Source organism: Olea europaea, unplaced genomic scaffold, assembly GCF_002742605.1.
Source record: "Olea europaea var. sylvestris unplaced genomic scaffold, O_europaea_v1 scaffold718, whole genome shotgun sequence".
NCBI classification, from domain to species: domain Eukaryota; kingdom Viridiplantae; phylum Streptophyta; class Magnoliopsida; order Lamiales; family Oleaceae; genus Olea; species Olea europaea.
The window spans coordinates 120,828-144,041 of NW_019265580.1; the positions used below are offsets into that span (position 1 = coordinate 120,828).

The 23,214-nt window shown below is 32.5% G+C and overlaps 1 protein-coding gene and 1 pseudogene across 1 annotated transcript; both read right to left on the reverse strand.

The window, feature by feature from the left end:
• Nucleotides 1-3,727: 3,727 nt before the first annotated feature.
• On the reverse strand, nucleotides 3,728-5,885 carry LOC111390818 (cytokinin dehydrogenase 3-like). The gene is made up of 6 exons (XM_023015935.1): nucleotides 5,689-5,885; nucleotides 5,544-5,590; nucleotides 5,075-5,202; nucleotides 4,592-4,849; nucleotides 4,164-4,432; nucleotides 3,728-4,022 (listed from the first exon to the last, which is right to left on the reverse strand). Exons 1-6 carry the CDS (start codon nucleotides 5,883-5,885, stop codon nucleotides 3,728-3,730), a joined length of 1,194 nt encoding a protein of 397 aa, XP_022871703.1.
• A 5,822-nt stretch (nucleotides 5,886-11,707) lies between these two features.
• On the reverse strand, nucleotides 11,708-17,322 carry LOC111390819 (annotated as a pseudogene).
• Between the last annotated feature and the right edge of the window lie 5,892 nt (nucleotides 17,323-23,214).

The following is a 23,214-nucleotide window of genomic DNA, read 5'->3' on the forward strand; positions in this document are numbered from 1 at the left end:
AGAATAGCTTGTGATTGGAATGACATACAATTGGTGATTAAGAATGAGAGTTAGTTGAACACAATTAGTTCTTAGACTTGTGCACTCTTGCTATATAGAGTAGCAAGAAACATATATTGTAATGTATATCTTGGCAGCTTAAGAAATTGTTTGGTATAAGTGTATTGATAAAGGTGTTTAACGAGACGAGCTGAGCTGAGCAAAAGTTCGACCAAAAACATTAAGGCTTGACCCGAGCTTTCGGTTCTATTCTTTCTCTTAACTGCTGGTTTAAGGTAGCAAGCTGCTTCGGTTTGGTAGCTAAATCGTTGCCTCAAAAGGCAGCTTGCAGATTGATTTTTTTTAAAATTTAAACGGGCCAGCTCTTATGGTTCATCAAGCCACATGGGTCGGCTTGGGCTCAAGCTCAAGCTCGAGTCAACTTCCCAAAATGGGACTTAGCGCCTCCAAGCCTTGAGCTGGACTAGTTCAGGCCTTTTCCAAGCCAAGTGACTGGTGGCCCGAGCCGACAAGTCCGATTGTCATCCTATGATTGAGCATCTAATGATGCTGGTTGAGAATATGGTATACATGATAGTTATGCAACTACTTTATGTATTAAGATGTCAAGTATCAAGATAGAACAAAGTACTTGATTATATTTCTATAAGAGGTATTAGCAAATAAAGTGTCTTTGTGATATATTTACATAAATGATGATATGTAATCATTATACTCTAAAGATCTCTAGAGATATATTTGTTGGTAATATTGAATCTCTAGAATTTTGTAGAATATGATACTTAGTGTATCAAAAAACTCTTGATTGAGTTTTGTATGCCCATAAGGGAACAATTTGAGTTCATGTGTAATCTAATGTTGGGATTATGAGATAAATGATTTGTATGCGCATATAAAGTATGTCGAATGGGTTGAGATTGGTTCACTCGCACAAACAATTGCTTCAGACGCTTTGAATTGTGCTGAGATGAGACACAGTGATCATGTTGTGAACATGATCCAGTCGCCTTGTTAAGATATCAAGATGAGATTACAACAAATAATCGAAATGAATTTTGCTATCCATTGAACTTGTTTAGTAGCCAGATCGAGTTCTCGATTTGAGATTGCCTGGAGGAATAAACATACGGAGAACTCAGTTAGATATCGGGAAATTCCTGAACTAGGATCTGTATGGTGTTATTTGTTTACAAAAAATATGACATACGTCCCAAAAAGGGAGAAAACATCGTAGCACATATTTCATACCACGTGTGCTTTTACGACCAATATTGGGTAAATGAGTGAATGGATCCTTGCTTCCTTATTGTGTGAGACCCTGATGTTTATATAACCTCATATTTACCCTTATAACTTTTGACAATTTTTTGAGATTTTATTTCAGTATTGCTACTTTAGCATGTTGCTAAAATATTTATATTTTTATTCACTGGATTGTGAATATAAGAATACGATGTGGGATTCAAGTATGTCCCATAAATATTCAAGGGATCGAAAATACTTGAATTAATGTTGAAAATTGAGTTTTGGGTATAGCGAGATTGATGTTCATCTAACAAAGCCACTATATATTTTTAACAGGTTTATAGTACCACGAGCTCTAATATTACTCGCTGGTCACACAATCTATTTAACGTATGAATCTTTGTGAGATAGTTATCGAGAACGATCTAAGGTGTGACATTCGTTGTCATTTGTGGTTTAGATCAACTCATCATGTGCGAAAGGGAGATGTTGGAAAATACGGGTAATGAGTTGCCCATGTGAGGTGCGACCTGCAAGATTTTAAAAGGGTTAGAAGGGAATGTCTTGAATTGAATTTAAATTTCTAACTTTCCCAACTCCCTACAACTCCCAAGATAATTACTTGCAACCTCCATATAGGAGTTATGCAAAAAAAGGGGGACAAAAAAGAATGGCATAAAAAAATGGTGAAAACTCGTATTGAAATTCACACCAAAATTAGAAAGTCCCTAGAACCATATTTTTGGCATAAAATCTCACAAAAAATGGCACTTAGATTATGGATAATAATTTCCTTCCATTGTGATCGGGAATGAGATCATTAGAGAACAAGAAAATACAGATTTTGGAGCTTTGGAATGCAAGGTGATTTAATCACAAGAAAAGATCTTGAAATTCATCATTTCAAGTAAGATCTTCTTACCCAAAATTCATGTCACAGTATTCTGTGAATTCCTACAGTTACGTTGCATTTGAATTTGAAATTGGATAGGTACAATTCAATTTGAAATTTATCATTCATGAGACGATACACTTTACTCACTATATTATTATTTGTCAATGATCCCATACGTCTATGGTTTTGCATGAACATATTAATCTATAGAATATCAAATTAAATAATTAGAAATCAAACTTACAGGATAGATTTGAAACTTTTCATAACAAAGGGCAAGGATAAAAAGGTTAACCTTGGTCTCTTTGTCTTTGTTAATATGAACTATGGTCTATATGAGGACAGTCTATATAAGGTGGCAAAAAGTACGAATCAATTCATTCGCTTTTCTTATTATATTCCTTGTAATAATAAAGTGTAAGATATGTGTGAAGATACTGTTAAGCACCGTGATGGCTTGGCTAATAAATTTCAAAGAATCTTCATGTCTGTCTATAAACTAAGAAGATTAAATTTAAGATAAGTTTACTGCTTGTTTTTAGACTTATAGAGGATCTGTTCTAACAACTTAAATCGACTTCTGAGTTTTGGTTACTTTCCCTACTCATCTACAAGAGATGTTATTCACAACATTTTTTTTGTCCGTAGCAAATAATATCATTATAAATAACTATTTTTCTTGTAATATATCTTTAATCAATATTTTTGTTACTTATTAAGAGTATCTTCATGATTTTTTGATAGGGTACAATCTACCGCATCAATCATGAAATGATTCGATCTAATGGTTGAATCCGTAAGATGCAAGAATTCGAAGAGATGCATGAAAATCTATAGATCGGACATTCCTAATTCCATTTTTTCTCTTTAAATCAATTCCGTATAATTGATTTCTTATTCTTTCCTTCTATAGATTATTTGATATAATTTCCAAATAATTTTTCAGCTGTTGTTTGATATTTAAAATTCAATATTTTCTAGTCTAAAAGAGTACAATCAAGCATTGGTTCACCTGAAAAAATAATATTGTGCTATATTAATTTTTTTTAAAACTTTATAACTTGGGAGATATACGTCCATTTGATTATTGTCTTAAGGAAATTTACATTTGTATAACTTGCTTTCTTTTCTCCTAAATTATAGCCAGTTTAGACAATAACCAATCTCCCGTGACTGCCAAGATTCTAACCAGGCACATGATGACACGAAGTTTGACTTGAGCACTGGATATATATTTTACGTTGTTGAAAATGCGATTTCTCTAAGTTTATTACTCTAGAGCCTAGCCAAATGCCCTTGTAAATTGTACTTTGTTTATTTTTCACCAGTGATTTCAAGTAGAAAGAAAGAAGCACTTCGATACGTGAAACATTTTCGGAAATTAATGGCATCTATTCTACTAGAATAAAGCTATATGTAAGCCGTACTTACGAGCACTTTATGCGGCACTAAGGCTGTCACATGTTGGGATGTAATTAATTCATTGGAGAATTGGCTAACGGGCTAAAATAATTATTAATAATTAACCAGAGTCTATATTTAAAGACAAATTAACTTACTCATAATTCGCAAGTTCTAGTTTATGATTCAAACAGAATCGAAAACTTTTTGTCCTGGTGACAATATCATTCTTGGATCAAACCGTGCTTTTCTTTCTCGGAAAGTGTTCCATTTTGAACCAAAATGCTTTATCCAATCTTCTTCGGATGTGTAGTGTGGGAGATACTGCTTAATGTTTATTCCAGCTCTGTTGCAGAATTCCAGAATTTCATTGTTTATATTGTCCAACTCTTGCCAATTATCGAAACTGCCTGCTTGCAATATTCCAACAAGGTAGAAGATATCCTCATCTGGCGTAACAGCAGACATCCTATCATCCCATCTGCACAATTTAGTAATTACGTTACGATTAGGAATGTGAACTAGAAATACTTTTTCTCGGATATAGAAACATTATAGATCCGTATCCGTTGTCAAACATATATGCAGTCTTTAGTGCATGTCATCAGTTCGAGATAATTACTTTGTTTTAGTCGTTGGGTAGACAAGTAAAGGCCCTTTGGACATCTTTTTACTGTGAAGAATATCTACAAAAACACCAGCATTGAAATCCATGATATGAGACTTTGGTACAAAAAGATTCAGCCATGGATGAGGAACATCCCATAATCCTCCTGATCTTAGGGCTATCTCCTCTTGTCGAACTCGATTGAGGAAATCAACATAGGTTACATCTCTCGTGAAAGAGAAACCAGGAATGGAGTTCAATCCGTCCTGCAACCTTTGGACTTCCTGAAATAACAAGAAAAAGAAAATAAGAGACCATGTGCATCTGCGGTATAATATAACGACCATGGAAGTATATTGATTAAAGTGAATCTCTGAGTGCAGTATTGAGTTTAAAAAAAATAAAAAATAAAAAATAAGAGTACGCTATATGTAAACACATACTTTATCCACTAAATTGGCGGTCTCATCATCGTAATACTTGACCATCTCTAAGCCATAGAGGATGCCGTATTTCTTCAAAAGAGAAGAAATTTGGGACTCATTATAAGGTGTGAAAAAGGGAGATCTCCATTCATTTACAGGAATGTAGTCCATCATGAGATAGCCTTCCAAATAATCTGGACCCTTGATTGAGATAAGTTGTTCTTGATCTCTTGTAAAGATTGAGAAATCATGGTATAGCATTTTCACCCATTTCACCTAAAGAAAGAACACAAATTAACAATATAACAAATTAGTGGAACTACAAATGATGTTACCTGGCAAATTAAGCTTGCTGTTTCACCCATTCATAGGATTTAAGATTTTAGTAAAACAAATATATCTTGTCATACACTACTATATATAAACTAATAGTATATACATCATCGTTTTTTTTTTTTTTTTAATATAATTATGACAAAATATTAACCTTATTGTACTTACCCTTGTTGGTGCTTTTGCTAGGACAATTCTTGCCCTATTTATGATGCCAAACTGCCCTAGACCCCCTAAAACTGCAAAAAATAATTCTGAATTCAAGTCTTTGGAGCAAGTCACGAAGTGCCCTTTACCTAAATAAGACATATAGAAAAAATAATCTGTTAGTAAAATGACTATATCCACGCAAAAATTGTCTGTACAAGATAGAGATGCTGTTTTAAGATTTTATCACACACATTATTACATACATAGTGTTACACCCCACTCGGTATAGTCAAAATCAAGAAGTTATTTAGTGAAGTCACAGTCAAATAAGGACTTAAGTTGAAACAAATGATTTCATGGGGCCTAATTTGTAATTACTCAAAGGGTCAGAAATATTACCAAATAAAAATTTAGAGATTTAAAGGACTAAATGTTATATTATATGAAGATTTGGGACTTGACTAGTAATTATACAATATATATCCACTTAAAGGATAAGTAATCCCCTTTCTCATTTTGGAGACAACTAGAAGCCTATAGAAACAAAGCAGAAAAGAAAAAAGGAACAAAAAGAAAAGAAAGAAAAGTGGGAAGAAAATAAGAGAAAAATGAAAAGGAAAAAAAGAGGTTACTGAAAAAGATGAAATATAGACTCATGGTTCTTCATTTCTTCTATTCTGTAGAGAATGAAGTCATCAAAACTGAATTCAAGGCTGAAGATCAGAACCGAAATTACAGCAACAGATTTGGTGAAATTATAACAGCAAATCAGGAGCCTAATCACAGCAGCAAATTTGATGAAACACCAACAGATTAGGAGCTTAATCATAGCAGCAGATTTGATGTAATCTCAACAAATCAGGAACATAACAAATGAGGAAGATTTGATCCTGCCATTATGTTAAAATTGTATAGCTGTAAAGATTGGTTGTAAAATTTCTTTATATATATACTGTTGTACATATACAATTGAATTCAATAAAAACAGAGGAATTAATTCCTTTACACCTACCATAGTAATGCATACAGATTTATTGTACACAAGTCTGAAATACCCGATGTGCATGTTAATACGATTATTGAATGAAGGGATGCTACATTTTTTGAAAATATTTTTCGAAAATATTTTTCCTTATAACATGCAAAATGATTCAAATTCATAGAAGAGATCTTTTGAAAATGAGGAGGCTATAGATCAAGAACCTATAAATGAACAACATAGATGCAGTAAGAGGGCTAGAACGTCAACCTCCTTTGGGCCTGACTTTCTAACATATTTGTTAAAAAATGAATCTCAAAACTTTAAAAAAGCTATGTCATCAACCGAAGCTTCATATTGGAAAGAAGCTGTTAATAGTGAAATTGAATCCATACTACAAAATCATACATGGGAATTAGTAGACCTTTCTCCTAGTAATAAGACATTGGGATGTAAATGAATTTTCAAAGGAAAATGAAAGCAGATTGATCAATTGATAAATATAAGGTTAGACTTGTCGCTAAAGGCTATAAGTAAAAAGAACGTCTTGAATTCTCCTCTAACAAAAATAACTTCCATACGTATGTTTATTGCGATAGCAGCATTGAAAGGTTTGGATATACATCAAATGGATGTTAAAATAGCTTTCTTGAATGGAAAGTTAGATGAAGAAATTTATATAGAGCAACCTGAAGGATTTGTCGCCCCAGAACAAGAAAAGAAAGTGTGTCAATTTGTTAAATCACTTTATGGATTAAAGTAAGCTCCTAAGAAATGACATGAAAAATTTAACATGGTTATGATGTCAAATGGTTTCAAAATTAACGAGTGTGACAAATGTGTTTATGTCAAGAGCACTCAAAATAGATATGTCATGATATGTTTATATGTAGATGACATATTGATTATGGGTAACAATGATACCATAATTCATGCTACTAAAAGGATGCTAACAAACAAATTTGAAATGAAGGATTTAGGTGTGGCCGATGTTATATTAGGAATTATAATCTCTAGAATATCCAATGGTATCATATTGTCTCAATCACACTACATTGAGAAGATTCTTAATAAATTCAAGAAATATGATATTATTCCTATAAAAACACCTATGGATGCCAGTATGCATCTTGTTTCCAATACTGGTGACTGTAAGTCTCAATTGAAATACTCTCGAATTATTAGTAGTTTAATATATATCACGAACTGTACTCGGCTTGATTGCTTATTCAATTAGTAGGCTAAATCGATATACAAGCAATTCAAGCGCTGATCATTGGAAGGCAATTATTAGGGTTTTAGGGTATTTAAAACATACCAAAAACTTTGAATTGCACTATTCGAGATATCCAACAGTACTTGAAGGATACTATGATGCAAATTAGATATCAGATACTAAAGACTCCAAGTCAACGAGTGGATATGTTTTTACACTTGAAGGTGCTGCAGTATCATGAAAATCTTCAAAACAAATATGTATAGCTAGATCAACGATGGACTCTGAATTTATCACGTTAGATAAAGCTAGAGAAGAAGTCGAATGGCTACGAAACTTCCTAAAAGATATTTCATGTTGGATAAAACCTGTGCCTGATATATGTATCCATTGCGATAGTCAATCAGTAATTGGTAGGGCACGAAATGCTATGTATAACGGTAAATCTCGACATATACATCGTAGACACAATACTGTTCGATAATTGCTCTCTACTGGCATTATCACTATAAATTATGTAAAATCAAAAGAAAATATTGCGTATCCGCTAACTAAAAGTTTAACAAGAGAGCAAGTTGAAAGTTCATTGAAGGGGATGAGATTAAAATCGATAAAATAATCAAAAGTTTCCATGGTGGCAATCCAACCTAGTTGACTGGAGATCCCAAGATCTAGGTTTAATGGGACAACCGAACTGTGAAAAACTTAGTAAGCACTGGGGAGATTATCACTCCTACCCATTCCTATGATGAGCCAGCGCCTAACTGCCATGAAATAGGTTAAGTTATGCTTTTAATGGTTTCTATATCTTTATTCGTTTAAGTGGAGTATAGTAGATTACTCTTTATGGAAATCACCTATGTGGGTGAGAAGGGGCTGCTTCTAAGAAAATCAGATGAAGATGAATTCTCTAAAAAACAGTCATGAACCAGGAGGTATCCAAGGTCAAAATGGACACAAACATGAGAACCAACTATTTTCGAAGCGAATTGTGTGACTTCTATTGTCTAGATTTACATGAACGACTGATTGTTCAAAGCAACTTGCTACTGATTGGCTAAGTAAATCCGATAGATTTTACTAGGGAAAGTTCAAAGTCTTTGGCTACTTAACTTGATGCAGTTTTCTTCAATTTTCTTTAGAAAAACATATCAGATGTTGTTGTTTGGAAAAGGCCAACACATTTCATTCATGTGGGGAATTGTTAGAAAATGGTATGAAATGGGTCAAATTTGGACCCAAATTTCAGTGGGACCTACATCTTAATTAATAAAGGACCTAGCATATTCACGTTCTACTCTACAAGGTGACGAACGTGGTATATTTATTTATCGAAAATCATTTAAAATTGAATGAAATATTTAATGTCAAAGTAACCCACTTGAAATTATGAATTAGTGAAGAATTTGATTTGCCCAAACACTTATCTCACATAGAAAAGTTTTGAAACTTTGGTGTGGTTTATATGGTGTAAGTTTGAGAATTGGGTTTGGACCCCAAGGGGTACCAATAGTCTTTGGAAGGGGGGAGACCTATATCCTATCGGATTCGATCATAAGCCCACACGCGTGCGCCATTGTCCGACCAACTGCCCGGCTCGGCTCGACACGGCACGAGCACGTGCCAGTGTCCGAGTCCGAGTCGGTGCAGGTACGTCTTTGCACTATATTAATTTTTGGACAAAGTTTATTTGAATTTTTGGACCAAATTATATACAATCAAATTCTTGGGTACTTAATAAAATTTATTTTTTCAATGGCTTTTTTCGAGTAATTTTTTGAATGGTCTGTTAAACAAACGACTGTTAACTGAGCAAACAGTCGACTGTTAACAGTCGATCGTTAACCAACTTAATAGACGCAGTATTGAACTAACATATCTGTTGGAGTTTTGGAGACTGTTTGAACAGTGATGACTATTTTGAAGGGTGTTCGAATGGCCACGAACGAGTCTATGAATAGCTTGCCCCACTGCTAGAAAAATTACACCATTTTCATTACAAATTTTCTCTGCTTTGAATCTCATTCTTCCTCTCGTTCTGATACTATTTTCGAAGTAAAATCACTTCGTTGCATTCGTTAAAACTCCTACAGATTGTTGTGCTGCTTCCGTAGGAGACGAAATTCATTCTATCTTGGGAAACGATTGCTGGACACCTTTAGCACCGTTGAAGGCAGCAAATTCATTTTAAGGAAACATCGTGAAATCGGTGGGCTCGAATTTAAAATACTATTACGATAATTTTTTCAGATTGTTTGAAGGGGAAACTTATACTCCAGTATTAACAGTGATTGCAGGAGCAACGACTCAAATCTATGTGAGGTGGGGGGGAATCTTGCGATGAGAACCCAACGTTGGGTTCTCAGTCCAATGAATAAATTTTATTTCTAGTAAATGACATTAAATTTGCTTGGTCTTTTTTTTGCAAATCTAGGCCTGTGTATTACACAATGTCCTTGTTGGAAAATACGAGTAATAGATCGTCCATGTGGGGTGGTGCGACCTGCAAGATTTTAAAAGGGTTAGAAGGGAATGTCTTGAATTGAATTTAAATTTCTAACTTTCCCAACTCCCTACAACTCCCAAGATAATTACTTGCAACCTCCATATAGGAGTTATGCAAAAAAAGGGGGACAAAAAAGAATGGCATAAAAAAATGGTGAAAACTCGTATTGAAATTCACACCAAAATTAGAAAGTCCCTAGAACCATATTTTTGGCATAAAATCTCACAACAAATGGCACTTAGATTATGGATAATAATTTCCTTCCATTGTGATCGGGAATGAGATCATTAGAGAACAAGAAAATACAGATTTTGGAGCTTTGGAATGCAAGGTGATTTAATCACAAGAAAAGATCTTGAAATTCATCATTTCAAGTAAGATCTTCTTACCCAAAATTCATGTCACAGTATTCTGTGAATTCCTACAGTTACGTTGCATTTGAATTTGAAATTGGATAGGTACAATTCAATTTGAAATTTATCATTCATGAGACGATACACTTTACTCACTATATTATTATTTGTCAATGATCCCATACGTCTATGGTTTTGCATGAACATATTAATCTATAGAATATCAAATTAAATAATTAGAAATCAAACTTACAGGATAGATTTGAAACTTTTCATAACAAAGGGCAAGGATAAAAAGGTTAACCTTGGTCTCTTTGTCTTTGTTAATATGAACTATGGTCTATATGAGGACAGTCTATATAAGGTGGCAAAAAGTACGAATCAATTCATTCGCTTTTCTTATTATATTCCTTGTAATAATAAAGTGTAAGATATGTGTGAAGATACTGTTAAGCACCGTGATGGCTTGGCTAATAAATTTCAAAGAATCTTCATGTCTGTCTATAAACTAAGAAGATTAAATTTAAGATAAGTTTACTGCTTGTTTTTAGACTTATAGAGGATCTGTTCTAACAACTTAAATCGACTTCTGAGTTTTGGTTACTTTCCCTACTCATCTACAAGAGATGTTATTCACAACATTTTTTTTGTCCGTAGCAAATAATATCATTATAAATAACTATTTTTCTTGTAATATATCTTTAATCAATATTTTTGTTACTTGTTAAGAGTATCTTCATGACTTTTTGATAGGGTACAATCTACCGCATCAATCATGAAATGATTCGATCTAATGGTTAAATCTGTAAGATGCAATAATTCGAAGAGATGCATGAAAATCTATAGATCAAACATTCCTAATTCCATTTTTTCTCTTTAAATCAATTCCATATAATTGATTTCTTATTCTTTCCTTCTATAGATTATTTGATATAATTTCCAAATATTTTTTCAGCTTTTGCTTGATATTTAAAATTCAATATTTTCTACTCTAAAAGAGTACAATCAAGCATTGGTTCACCTAAAAAAATAATATTGTGCTATATTAATTTTTTTAAAAACTTTATAACTTGAGAGATATATGCCCATTTAATTATTGTCTTAAAGAAATTTACATTCGTATAACTTGCTTTCTTTTCTCCTAAATTATAGCCAGTTTAGACAATAACCAATCTCCCGTGACTGCCAAGATTCTAACCAGGCACATGATGACACGAAGTTTGACTTGAGCACTGGATATATATTTTACGTTGTTGAAAATGTGATTTCTCTAAGTTTATTACTCTAGAGCCTAGCCAAATGCCCTTGTAAATTGTACTTTGTTTATTTTTCACCGGTGATTTCAAGTAGAAAGAAAGAAGCACTTCGATACGTGAAAACATTTTCCGAAATTAATGGCATCTATTCTATTAGAATAATGCTATATGTAAGCTGTACTTACGAGCACTTTATGCGGCACTAAGGCTGTCACATGTTGGGATGTAATTAATTCATTGGAGAATTGGCTAACGGGCTAAAATAATTATTAATAATTAACCAGAGTCTATATTTAAAGACGAATTAACTTATTCATAATTCGCAAGTTCTAGTTTATGATTCAAACAGAATCGAAAACTTTTTGTCCTGGTGACAATATCATTCTTGGATCAAACCGTGCTTTTCTTTCTCGGAAAGTGTTCCATTTTGAACCAAAATGCTTTATCCAATCTTCTTCGGATGTGTAGTGTGGGAGATACTGCTTAATCTTTATTCCAGTTCTGTTGCAGAATTCCAGAATTTCATTGTTTATATTGTCCAACTCTTGCCAATTATCGAAACTGCCTGCTTGCAATATTCCAACAAGGTAGAAGATATCCTCATCTGGCGTAACAGCAGACATCCTATCATCCCATCTGCACAATTTAGTAATTACGTTACGATTAGGAATGTGAACTAGAAATACTTTTTCTCGGATATAGAAACATTATAGATCTGTATCCGTTGTCAAACATATATGCAGTCTTTAGTGCATGTCATCAGTTCGAGATAATTACTTTGTTTTAGTCGTTGGGTAGACAAGTAAAGGCCCTTTGGACATCTTTTTACTGTGAAGAATATCTACAAAAACACCAGCATTGAAATCCATGATATGAGACTTTGGTACAAAAAGATTCAGCCATGGATGAGGAACATCCCATAATCCTCCTGATCTTAGGGCTATCTCCTCTTGTCGAACTCGATTGAGGAAATCAACATAGGTTACATCTCTCGTGAAAGAGAAACCAGGAATGGAGTTCAATCCGTCCTGCAACCTTTGGACTTCCTGAAATAACAAGAAAAAGAAAATAAGAGACCATGTGCATCTGCGGTATAATATAACGACCATGGAAGTATATTGATTAAAGTGAATCTCTGAGTGCAGTATTGAGTTTAAAAAAAATAAAAAATAAAAAATAAGAGTACGCTATATGTAAACACATACTTTATCCACTAAATTGGCGGTCTCATCATCGTAATACTTGACCATCTCTAAGCCATAGAGGATGCCGTATTTCTTCAAAAGAGAAGAAATTTGGGACTCATTATAAGGTGTGAAAAAGGGAGATCTCCATTCATTTACAGGAATGTAGTCCATCATGAGATAGCCTTCCAAATAATCTGGACCCTTGATTGAGATAAGTTGTTCTTGATCTCTTGTAAAGATTGAGAAATCATGGTATAGCATTTTCACCCATTTCACCTAAAGAAAGAACACAAATTAACAATATAACAAATTAGTGGAACTACAAATGATGTTACCTGGCAAATTAAGCTTGCTGTTTCACCCATTCATAGGATTTAAGATTTTAGTAAAACAAATATATCTTGTCATACACTACTATATATAAACTAATAGTATATACATCATCGTTTTTTTTTTTTTTAATATAATTATGACAAAATATTAACCTTATTGTACTTACCCTTGTTGGTGCTTTTGCTAGGACAATTCTTGCCCTATTTATGATGCCAAACTGCCCTAGACCCCCTAAAACTGCAAAAAATAATTCTGAATTCAAGTCTTTGGAGCAAGTCACGAAGTGCCCTTTACCTAAATAAGACATATAGAAAAAATAATCTGTTAGTAAAATGACTATATCCACGCAAAAATTGTCTGTACCAGATAGAGCTGCTGTTTTAAGATTTTATCACACACATTATTACATACATAGTGTTACACCCCACTCGGTATAGTCAAAATCAAGAAGTTATTTAGTGAAGTCACAGTCAAATAAGGACTTAAGTTGAAACAAATGAATTCATGGGGCCTAATTTGTAATTACTCAAAGGGTCAGAAATATTACCAAATAAAAATTTAGAGATTTAAAGGACTAAATGTTATATTATATGAAGATTTGGGACTTGACTAGTAATTATACAATATATATCCACTTAAAGGATAAGTAATGCCCTTTCTCATTTTGGAGACAACTAGAAGCCTATAGAAACAAAAAAGAAAAGAAAAAAGGAACAAAAAGAAAAGAAAGAAAAGTGGGAAGAAAATAAGAGAAAAATGAAAAAGAAAAGAAGAGGTTACTGAAAAAGATGAAATATAGACTCATGGTTCTTCATTTCTTCTATTCTGTAAAGAATGAAGTCATCAAAACTGAATTTAAGGCTGAAGATCAGAACCGAAATTACAGCAACAAAAATCAGGAGCCTTATCATAGCAGCAAATTTGATGAAACACCAGCAGATCAGGAGCTTAACCACAGCAGCAGATTTGATGCAATCTCAACAAATCAGGAACGTAACAAATGAGAAAGACTCAATCCTGCCATTATCTCCCTCTGTTATCTCCATGCCTAATATTGCTACTATCAAACTAACCCAGGATAATTACCTTCTTTGGAAGGCCCAGATGGTACCATATTTCAAAGGTCAAGACCTCTTTGGTTACCTCGACGGAACCACACCAAAACCACCGAAATCAGTTTCTATATCCCACCCTGAAACCAATGTTGTTTCTGAAACACTCAATCCGGCTTACTCTCAATGGGTCAAGCTGGACAACCTCGTTCTTCGCACTCTCATATCTTCTCTTATCGAAGGAGTGCTTGCTCAGGTTGTTAATTATACCTCTTCCCATGATTTCTGGTCTGCCTTAAATGAAACCTTTTCCTCAAAATATCGTGCATGCATTGTTCAAATTCACACACAACTAGCCACTACCACTAAAGGCAGTAAATCTGCCAATGAATACTTTCACTTCATCAAGAGGCTGGTGGATGAACTAGTAATTGTAGGCCAGCCAATGACACGAGAAGATATTATCACATATATTCTTGCAGGTCTTGGCCATGAATATGACAGTTTTGTGGCCTCCATTTCCGCTCGCACCGATAGTGTGACACTTGAAAATTTTTTACAACCAATCTTTACAGCTATACAATTTTAACATAATGGCAGGATCGAATCTGCTTCATTTGTTACGTTCCTGATTTGTTGAGATTGCATCAAATCTACTGCTGTGATTAAGCTCCTGATCTGCTAGTGTTTCATCAAATTTGCTGATGTGATTAGGCTCCTGATTTGCTGCTAGATTTGGTGAAATTATAGCAGCAAATCAGGAGCCTAATCACAGCAGCAAGTTGTTGTAATTTCGGTTCTGATCTTCAGTCTTGAATTCAGTTTTGCTGACTTCATTCTCTACATATTCTATTCCAAGAGGTAAGAAAACTCATTGTTGTTCAATATTGTTAAATTTCGGTTTGTAATTAGTGGCTCAACTTAAAAGATTTGGAAGAGAGAATAGATATTGGAGTTGAATATATATTGAAGAAATACAAAATGGTTCTAACATTTGATACCAAACACTTAATTATGACGTATTAGAGTTGGACAAGGATTTGAGGTTCGATTTTGCTTAATTTCCTCATTTTTTTTTCCATTTTTTGAACAAAATCCTACACAGGTGCTATTTTTTAAAGTATTTCCAAAAGTGCTATTTCTATCAATGGTTTTAGTGATAGTTTTCAACACACAGAAACAGGTGCTAGATTACAATACGTTGGAATTGTAGTGTTTTTTGTGAATATTTTGTTGTCTCAAATTTTACAAGTTTGAATGAAACTGAATGATAAATATTGAAATTGAGGTGTTGGATTAAGTAATATATGGGGGTTGCATATGTATAATGTAGTGATTTTAAGAACATGAGTGGTTTAATGGATTTGTTTATGTTTGGTGACTAGTTGGTAAATAGATAAAGAGAGAAAAAGTCATTGAATTAGAGATGCAAGAACAAATATAGAAGTTGAGGAATTACGCTGTGGATTTGCATAATTTTAATTGTCATATTTTAATTTGAGTTATTATGCCGTTTATTTCAGGTAGTGACGTGAAAGTTTCAATTATGTGAAATATTTGTTCAATTATATATTACTATGGAAGTTTCTTTCAATATGATATATGTGGAACTTCAAAGATTGGATATGGATTATGAAATGGAATGTGAGGCATATGTGATATTGAAATCAATCAGAAAAGTACTTGTGATTATATATTTCTTTTAGTTTACAAATGGAGCGTCAAAGGCTCGTGGCAAAAATGCTTAATCTGGGGGATGGATTATAGATTTCAGTGAGAGAGTACATTTTTTGTAGATTATATGCGGTGTGATGAGATGATGGTGTAAATTTGAGTTGTTATATCATCACTATGAGATGATATATTTCAACATTATGAGAATGTCTTACATCTTGATCTTTAGATACCACTTCCCCTCTAGATCACTAGACCAAGGACTTGAGATGTGATTTGTTAAATGACATCAACTTAATTTTTGATAAAAATATGCATAAATGAGAAATTAAGATTATTTCAAATTTCTCCATTCACTGAGTTATCAAGTCATATATTTTCCTAGGATTTTTTATTTTTATTTTTATTTTTATTTTTATTTTTTTTTTACAAGTAACATTTGGTTCTTAATAAGTTGAGGAGGCTGTTGATTTTAGCGTTATAGCAACACGACATATTGAATTGTATGACTCATTTTGGTAGAGTATGAAGTAATTATTTTGGACCCTTTGAATTATATTTTTAATAAGCTTTTGATTTTGGCGCATATTTTATAGTAACACATAATCAGCCTTGGTGATGTATCTAGCATCTGGTCAATATCTATCGTCGATGCACGTCACTTTTCGGGTCAATTAGGTGATTCGGGACAGGTCCTGTCACATAGTTATTAATGTCAAGCTATGGATACTATGTAACACATGCACTATATATTCCTTTGACAAAATTTGTATCAAGTGAATCCTACCTAGAAGTTCTTCTATGTTCCGAGAAAAAATCCCCATCCAAATATGAATTTTTTTATATTTACCATCTTTTCGGCCACGGTCGAAGAAGTAGTCTTTTTTCATTTTCAAGCAAGAAGAAGCAGGGATTCAGCACTTATAATAAGATAGATAAATCACGTGGCAGCATGCAAGCAAACTGTGCACACTAAGAGAAGAGGAGAGACGCTCACAATTACTATGAAATGGTTACAAGAACATGGTTCCAGCTTGTACTAAATAAATTGTTCTGCTAGCTATATAAATATTATAGAAGAATTGAAAAATGTACCTGTAATAACATCCATTTCAAGAACATTGCTAATCTGAGGACCATAGAGGAAGGCCTGTCCACTGACTCCAGCATTAGAAAGCGTACCCCCAACAGTTAGGTACAAATAGTCAGTCCATGAAACAGGTGCAAGGCCATACTGTAAGGTGGCATTCAATACATCAATCCACAGCTGCTCACCACCAACATCTGCATAATGTCCTGATGTTGAAACCGTAATTCCAGTCCCATTTTTATGTTGCTCTTTTAAAGAAAGCATATTCACTACTATCCCGTCCTGTGCCATGTCCTGTCCTCTAACAGAATGTCCGCAGCCTCGTGCCGACACGTTAAATGGAAGGGGACATTTGTTAGAAAATTTGATAAGCTCGGTAATATCATCACTGTGTGTAGGATAAAGAACCGCAAAAGGAGTATCTCGAATAATATGACCATAGTCGGTTGAGGCAAGTGCAATGGCTTCAAGATCATAGTGAAGCTTAGCACGTACTCTAAGGGAATCAATATTACAAGGATGTTCTTTCTTTGATCGCCTTAACTTCTCTATAATCGACATGAAACAACTTAGATAAAGAAGACAATAAAATGTGAAGGAATTAGACAAGGGCTTGCCATTTTCAGAGAGGGAAAATGGAGATTGAGATTTAATAAATTGTTGATATTGGTGGGAGAAAGAATCTAACTATAAATAAAGAGAGATATTTTCATGGAAATGTAGATTTGAGAATCTTGGAGATGTACAGGCACACAAGAAATCTTGACATGTTGCACAACAATTAATTATCAAATATACGAATTAAAGGAAGGATTTCATATACTTTCCTTTCTGTTTAAAACATCACGGCTTTGTCATGCGTGTAATAAAATATCTCTCTTGATTAATATTTTTTTGAATATCATTCTAGATATATAATGAAGTGTATAAAAATATTAAGTGCATGTTTGGCAAAGTTTTAATTATAGTTTAAGCTGATCAAACAAATTTTACATATTCGATCGGATCCACAATTATCAGCCACTTATTATCCGAGCATTCAGTATGATCCAAAAATTATAATCACTTAAAAGATCTTTCAAACATGTCCTAAGAAAACTTAATTTATGAACAACATGGTAATCGAAAATTGCACAATAATAGCTAATTCAATCTCTTAATGGTAATGATGAGTTTGTAGCATATCTGCACCAATGTTAAGTCCATGATTTACTTTTATTAGCTCTTATATTTCATGTGTTTATATGTACCAGAGTATTCCTAGATTACTTTAACCGATTAATTTTTATTTATTTATTTATTTTTATTATTTTTATGATTTTGTTTGTAAGTATGAGAAGCAACATAGGATCTGAAAATTCGTATTCTTACTATGGCAACAAAGCCCATTCTCCAAGTAAATCACCATTGAGTCCTCAACTTGTGAAAGGAGATGCCCTTTCAAAATTTGGTACAGTGATACAACTAGCATTCATGAATCTTAGAAAACAATGGTAACATTATTTTCTGTTTTGAAACATATGGAAACATATCGATTTCATCAACCAGAGATTAGTGAAATTCCAAGAGCTATTTGAACACAAATGTACAAATTGTTTTTGACTCTAAAAAACAATTATAATACTATTCTCTACTTTGTAAATGTAATCGACTTTAGGATTACCTGCAAATTGATTCGATGAAGCATCTGTCATGGTCGCTTTTATTGAAACTCGATTGACATAAGCAATTGATAGTATAATAAGAACTATGTAGGTCGAAAAATCCATCCTTTTCTCAATCTCTAATTTTTCTCAAATTAATATCAAGGTCAAGTATAAATGGATTTTCCTTTCTTGAATAACGGTAGATGGATTTTCCTTTCTCAAATTAATTAAATTGCCTTAGATTGATAGACATGGAAAATATCAGTTAAAAAAGAAATTATTTTTCTTGTTTTGAGGAACTTCTCCCATAGAAAATATTTTCCTTAAAAACAATGAAAATTAGGCATATTTTCAAAAGTTGGAAAATATTTTCAATGGAAAAAAATAACAATCAAATACTCAAAGTAGGAATTTGGCTAGAAAACTGATATTTTCCATGGAAAATAAATGTAAAGTATAAATGTATTTTCCTTTTCTTAAATAACGGTAAATGGATTTTCCTTTCGCAAATTAATTAAATTGCCTTAATTAATTTGACCCTCATTAATTAATGGATGAAAGTAATTGCTAACCATTTAGAATTATTTTATTTGTATACTGGCGTTGACACACTACAGTAATTAATGAATTTTGCTATTTGTACATTGGTGTGTTAATGCCAGTTTACGTATAGCAAAGCCCAACCATTTATCTCTACAAAGATAGAAAAATCATCATCATGTTTGACCCTAATTAAAGTGGATAAAACTAATTGCAATAATGAATATAAAATTATAAATTACTGAAAATCCAAATGTTGCACGTATGAACTTCCCATTTATTATCGATTAGGAGATAATTAGGGTGTCATTAATTCAAATTTAATACAATTCCAAAGTCTATATAAATTTCGATTTCATGAATATAAATATCAAACTACGAATTTCATCCCAACGCATCAAATTTAAGTATATTTCAAGCCCACAAATGTAAAAATTAAATTATACCTTTGGTACGACTACAAGGAAATAAATTAAATTAAGTAAAATTCAAATAAAGAATAAAAATAAATAGTACAAAAATATCTCATATTTCAATTCACATTCTGAAATGTGAAGTAGAAGACAAAAGAAAATGATGAATTGACATTTTGTTCCTATGGGAATTTAGAATCGATTTTTTATTGTGAACAACTAAGAGCGTAAAAATAAATCAGTGTATTAAAATTTTTGAAACTCCAATTACCAACTAAATACGTCTTTACTCATAAAAGATTTTAGTGAAAATTTTGTATAGAATACTCGACACTATAATTAAAATGAGTTATTTTCATATTGAACTGATTGTTAACTTGTGATATTTAATTGCTTAATATTGTAGATTGATGAAGCTACTTCTTTTAAATTATAAAGTTATTAAGAATTCATATTATTTTAACGTAACTGAAAAATTAATTAAAATCCAATTAATGGATTGACTAAAAAACAAAATTATGTAAATCTTATAAATATGTGGAAGTATATTCAAATCAAGAAAATCCACGAAAGTTCATAAAATTTAAATTATTCATTAAACATTGAAATAAGGACGCCCTCCTCAAATTTCACTTGATGGATAAAACGTTCATTTCTTGTTTATCCATAATATTCTGTAACTATTCTCTAAATGGACTATTTGGATGAAACCATTACAAATTCCCTTACCTTAATATTTTCATATACATTTTTTGAGTTTGTTTTCCTGTTTTTTATGACAAAAGCATTTCATTTTTTGCTTAACAAGATAGAGAATCAGATAACGGATGCAGATCCATCTCGAGCATAAGGACTACTTCGGTTACCGTATATGATCCCGCATTATGACGATGGAATTTTTTTTGAGAATTCATATATTTTTTGAGTCCAGTGGTAGATGACATTTGATTTTCCTTTTATTATCCATTTCTGTTGTTTCTTATGTTATTTAAATTTTAACAAACTTTTACAATATAAAGCAAATAATTTGTCATTGTCACCTTCTTTTGTTTCTCAATTCTTCATAGAATTTATGAGGAATTTACTGTCAAGCATTTAAAGAGCAAAAAGAGTAAAGGCTAATTTATAACCAAAAAAAAAAAAGGTGGGGGGGGGGGGAAAAAATATTTTAAAAAAAAAAAAAGGGGGGGGGGGGGGGATAAATATTTTCATAAAATAGAATCTGACAAGTGTATTTTACACACTTATTTAGTTTACAAACATGATTTAATTATAAGCAAAGTAGTTGAATTATGGCTTAATTTCATTGAATTTGTGAATTGTAGGGTATATTGATGGATATGGTGAAATTCACGAGAAAATACTCGAAAAAGGACCAAAATGAAGGGAAAATGAAAGTTCAGAAACCAAGATGCAAATTGCCAAAACATGATCGGGATACGTAAACAAGGAAGTGAAAGAGTTAAAATATCAATTTGGTGAGAACATGGAGTATTGGAAGAAGAAGAAATAAAAATAAAGGTTAAAAATTAGAAACTGGAGTTTAGGGACTAAATTGCAACTTTTGATAAAAAATTAATACTATGCAATTGCATAGTGTAGAAGTCCATGCAGTCGCATACCTATGTTCAGAGATTTTTAGGGCCAAAATCAATTGAATTTTGCAATCGCATAATAAGAACCCGGCAGGAAAAATTTGGTTCCCTTATCTGATTAAAATTCTTATGGAAACAACTCAGGGAACCTATATAAAAACCCTAGGGCCGTAGATTTTGAGAGAGAAGGCATTGGGAAGAAAACAAACACATCTTGGAGCGAATTTGGAGCCACAACAACTAAGGATTTCAAGGAGATCAAATGAATTTCACTTGATTTATTGATCCGGTGATGTTATTTCTTCCAAATATCATGTACTTTTTAGTTTCTCCATGTTAGGCTAAGTTTTCAAGTACTAGGAGACCAATGTACCATGTGATGTGATTTTTTTAATTTCTAGTTTGTAATTTGACATTAAACACGTATTTGAATGTTTGAATGGTTTATATACAATAATTTACTTTTATAATTAAGTGCACGTTATGTGATGTTTGGTGGTTTATTTCATCTGTTCGAGAGAAGAGAAATAAATTCGATAAGGTATAGACTATCGTAGGGTCCGATAAGAGTAGAGATCTACCCCTATGCTTTGCGTGAATCTTTAAATATTCATAAAATCACATGCATTCTTATATATGCATTTGTCATAGAGATATAGACCAATGGTGTATAAGAATAGGTTCATACATCTCAAAAGAGAGTTTTGGATATATTTAGGAGCATTGATTTGTCAACAATTCAATTGCGTTGTCATTTTGTGAAATTAGTGTTAAGAGTCATCATTGCAAAAGAATTCGTGATTCTGGTGCGTTTAATTTTCATTGAATATAACCAATTTATGTTCTAAATATTTGATTTACATTTTAGCCCCCGTTTGAGCCCCATTATTCTTCATTATATTAAATTAAATTAAATTTTTCTCTCTCCTACTTTTAATCACACAATCTTCAATAAAATAATATTACACGTAAATCAAAATCTTTTCTTTTGTATTTTACACACTTATTTAGTTTACAAACATGATTTAATTATAAGCAAAGTAGTTGAATTATGGCTTAATTTCATTGAATTTGTGAATTGTAGGGTATATTGATGGATATGGTGAAATTCACGAGAAAATACTCGAAAAAGGACCAAAATGAAGGGAAAATGAAAGTTCAGAAACCAAGATGCAAATTGCCAAAACATGATCGGGATACGTAAACAAGGAAGTGAAAGAGTTAAAATATCAATTTGGTGAGAACATGGAGTATTGGAAGAAGAAGAAATAAAAATAAAGGTTAAAAATTAGAAACTGGAGTTTAGGGACTAAATTGCAACTTTTGATAAAAAATTAATACTATGCAATTGCATAGTGTAGAAGTCCATGCAGTCGCATACCTATGTTCAGAGATTTTTAGGGCCAAAATCAATTGAATTTTGCAATCGCATAATAAGAACCCGGCAGGAAAAATTTGGTTCCCTTATCTGATTAAAATTCTTATGGAAACAACTCAGGGAACCTATATAAAAACCCTAGGGCCGTAGATTTTGAGAGAGAAGGCATTGGGAAGAAAACAAACACATCTTGGAGCGAATTTGGAGCCACAACAACTAAGGATTTCAAGGAGATCAAATGAATTTCACTTGATTTATTGATCCGGTGATGTTATTTCTTCCAAATATCATGTACTTTTTAGTTTCTCCATGTTAGGCTAAATTTTCATGTACTAGGAGACCAATGTACCATGTGATGTGATTTTTTTAATTTCTAATTTGTAATTTGACATTAAACACGTATTTGAATGTTTGAATGGTTTATATACAATAATTTACTTTTATAATTAAGTGCACGTTATGTGATGTTTGGTGGTTTATTTCATCTGTTCGAGAGAAGAGAAATAAATTCGATAAGGTATAGACTATCGTAGGGTCCGATAAGAGTAGAGATCTACCCCTATGCTTTGCGTGAATCTTTAAATATTCATAAAATCACATGCATTCTTATATATGCATTTGTCATAGAGATATAGACCAATGGTGTATAAGAATAGGTTCATACATCTCAAAAGAGAGTTTTGGATATATTTAGGAGCATTGATTTGTCAACAATTCAATTGCGTTGTCATTTTGTGAAATTAGTGTTAAGAGTCATCATTGCAAAAGAATTCGTGATTCTGGTGCGTTTAATTTTCATTGAATATAACCAATTTATGTTCTAAATATTTGATTTACATTTTAGCCCCCGTTTGAGCCCCATTATTCTTCATTATATTAAATTAAATTAAATTTTTCTCTCTCCTACTTTTAATCACACAATCTTCAATAAAATAATATT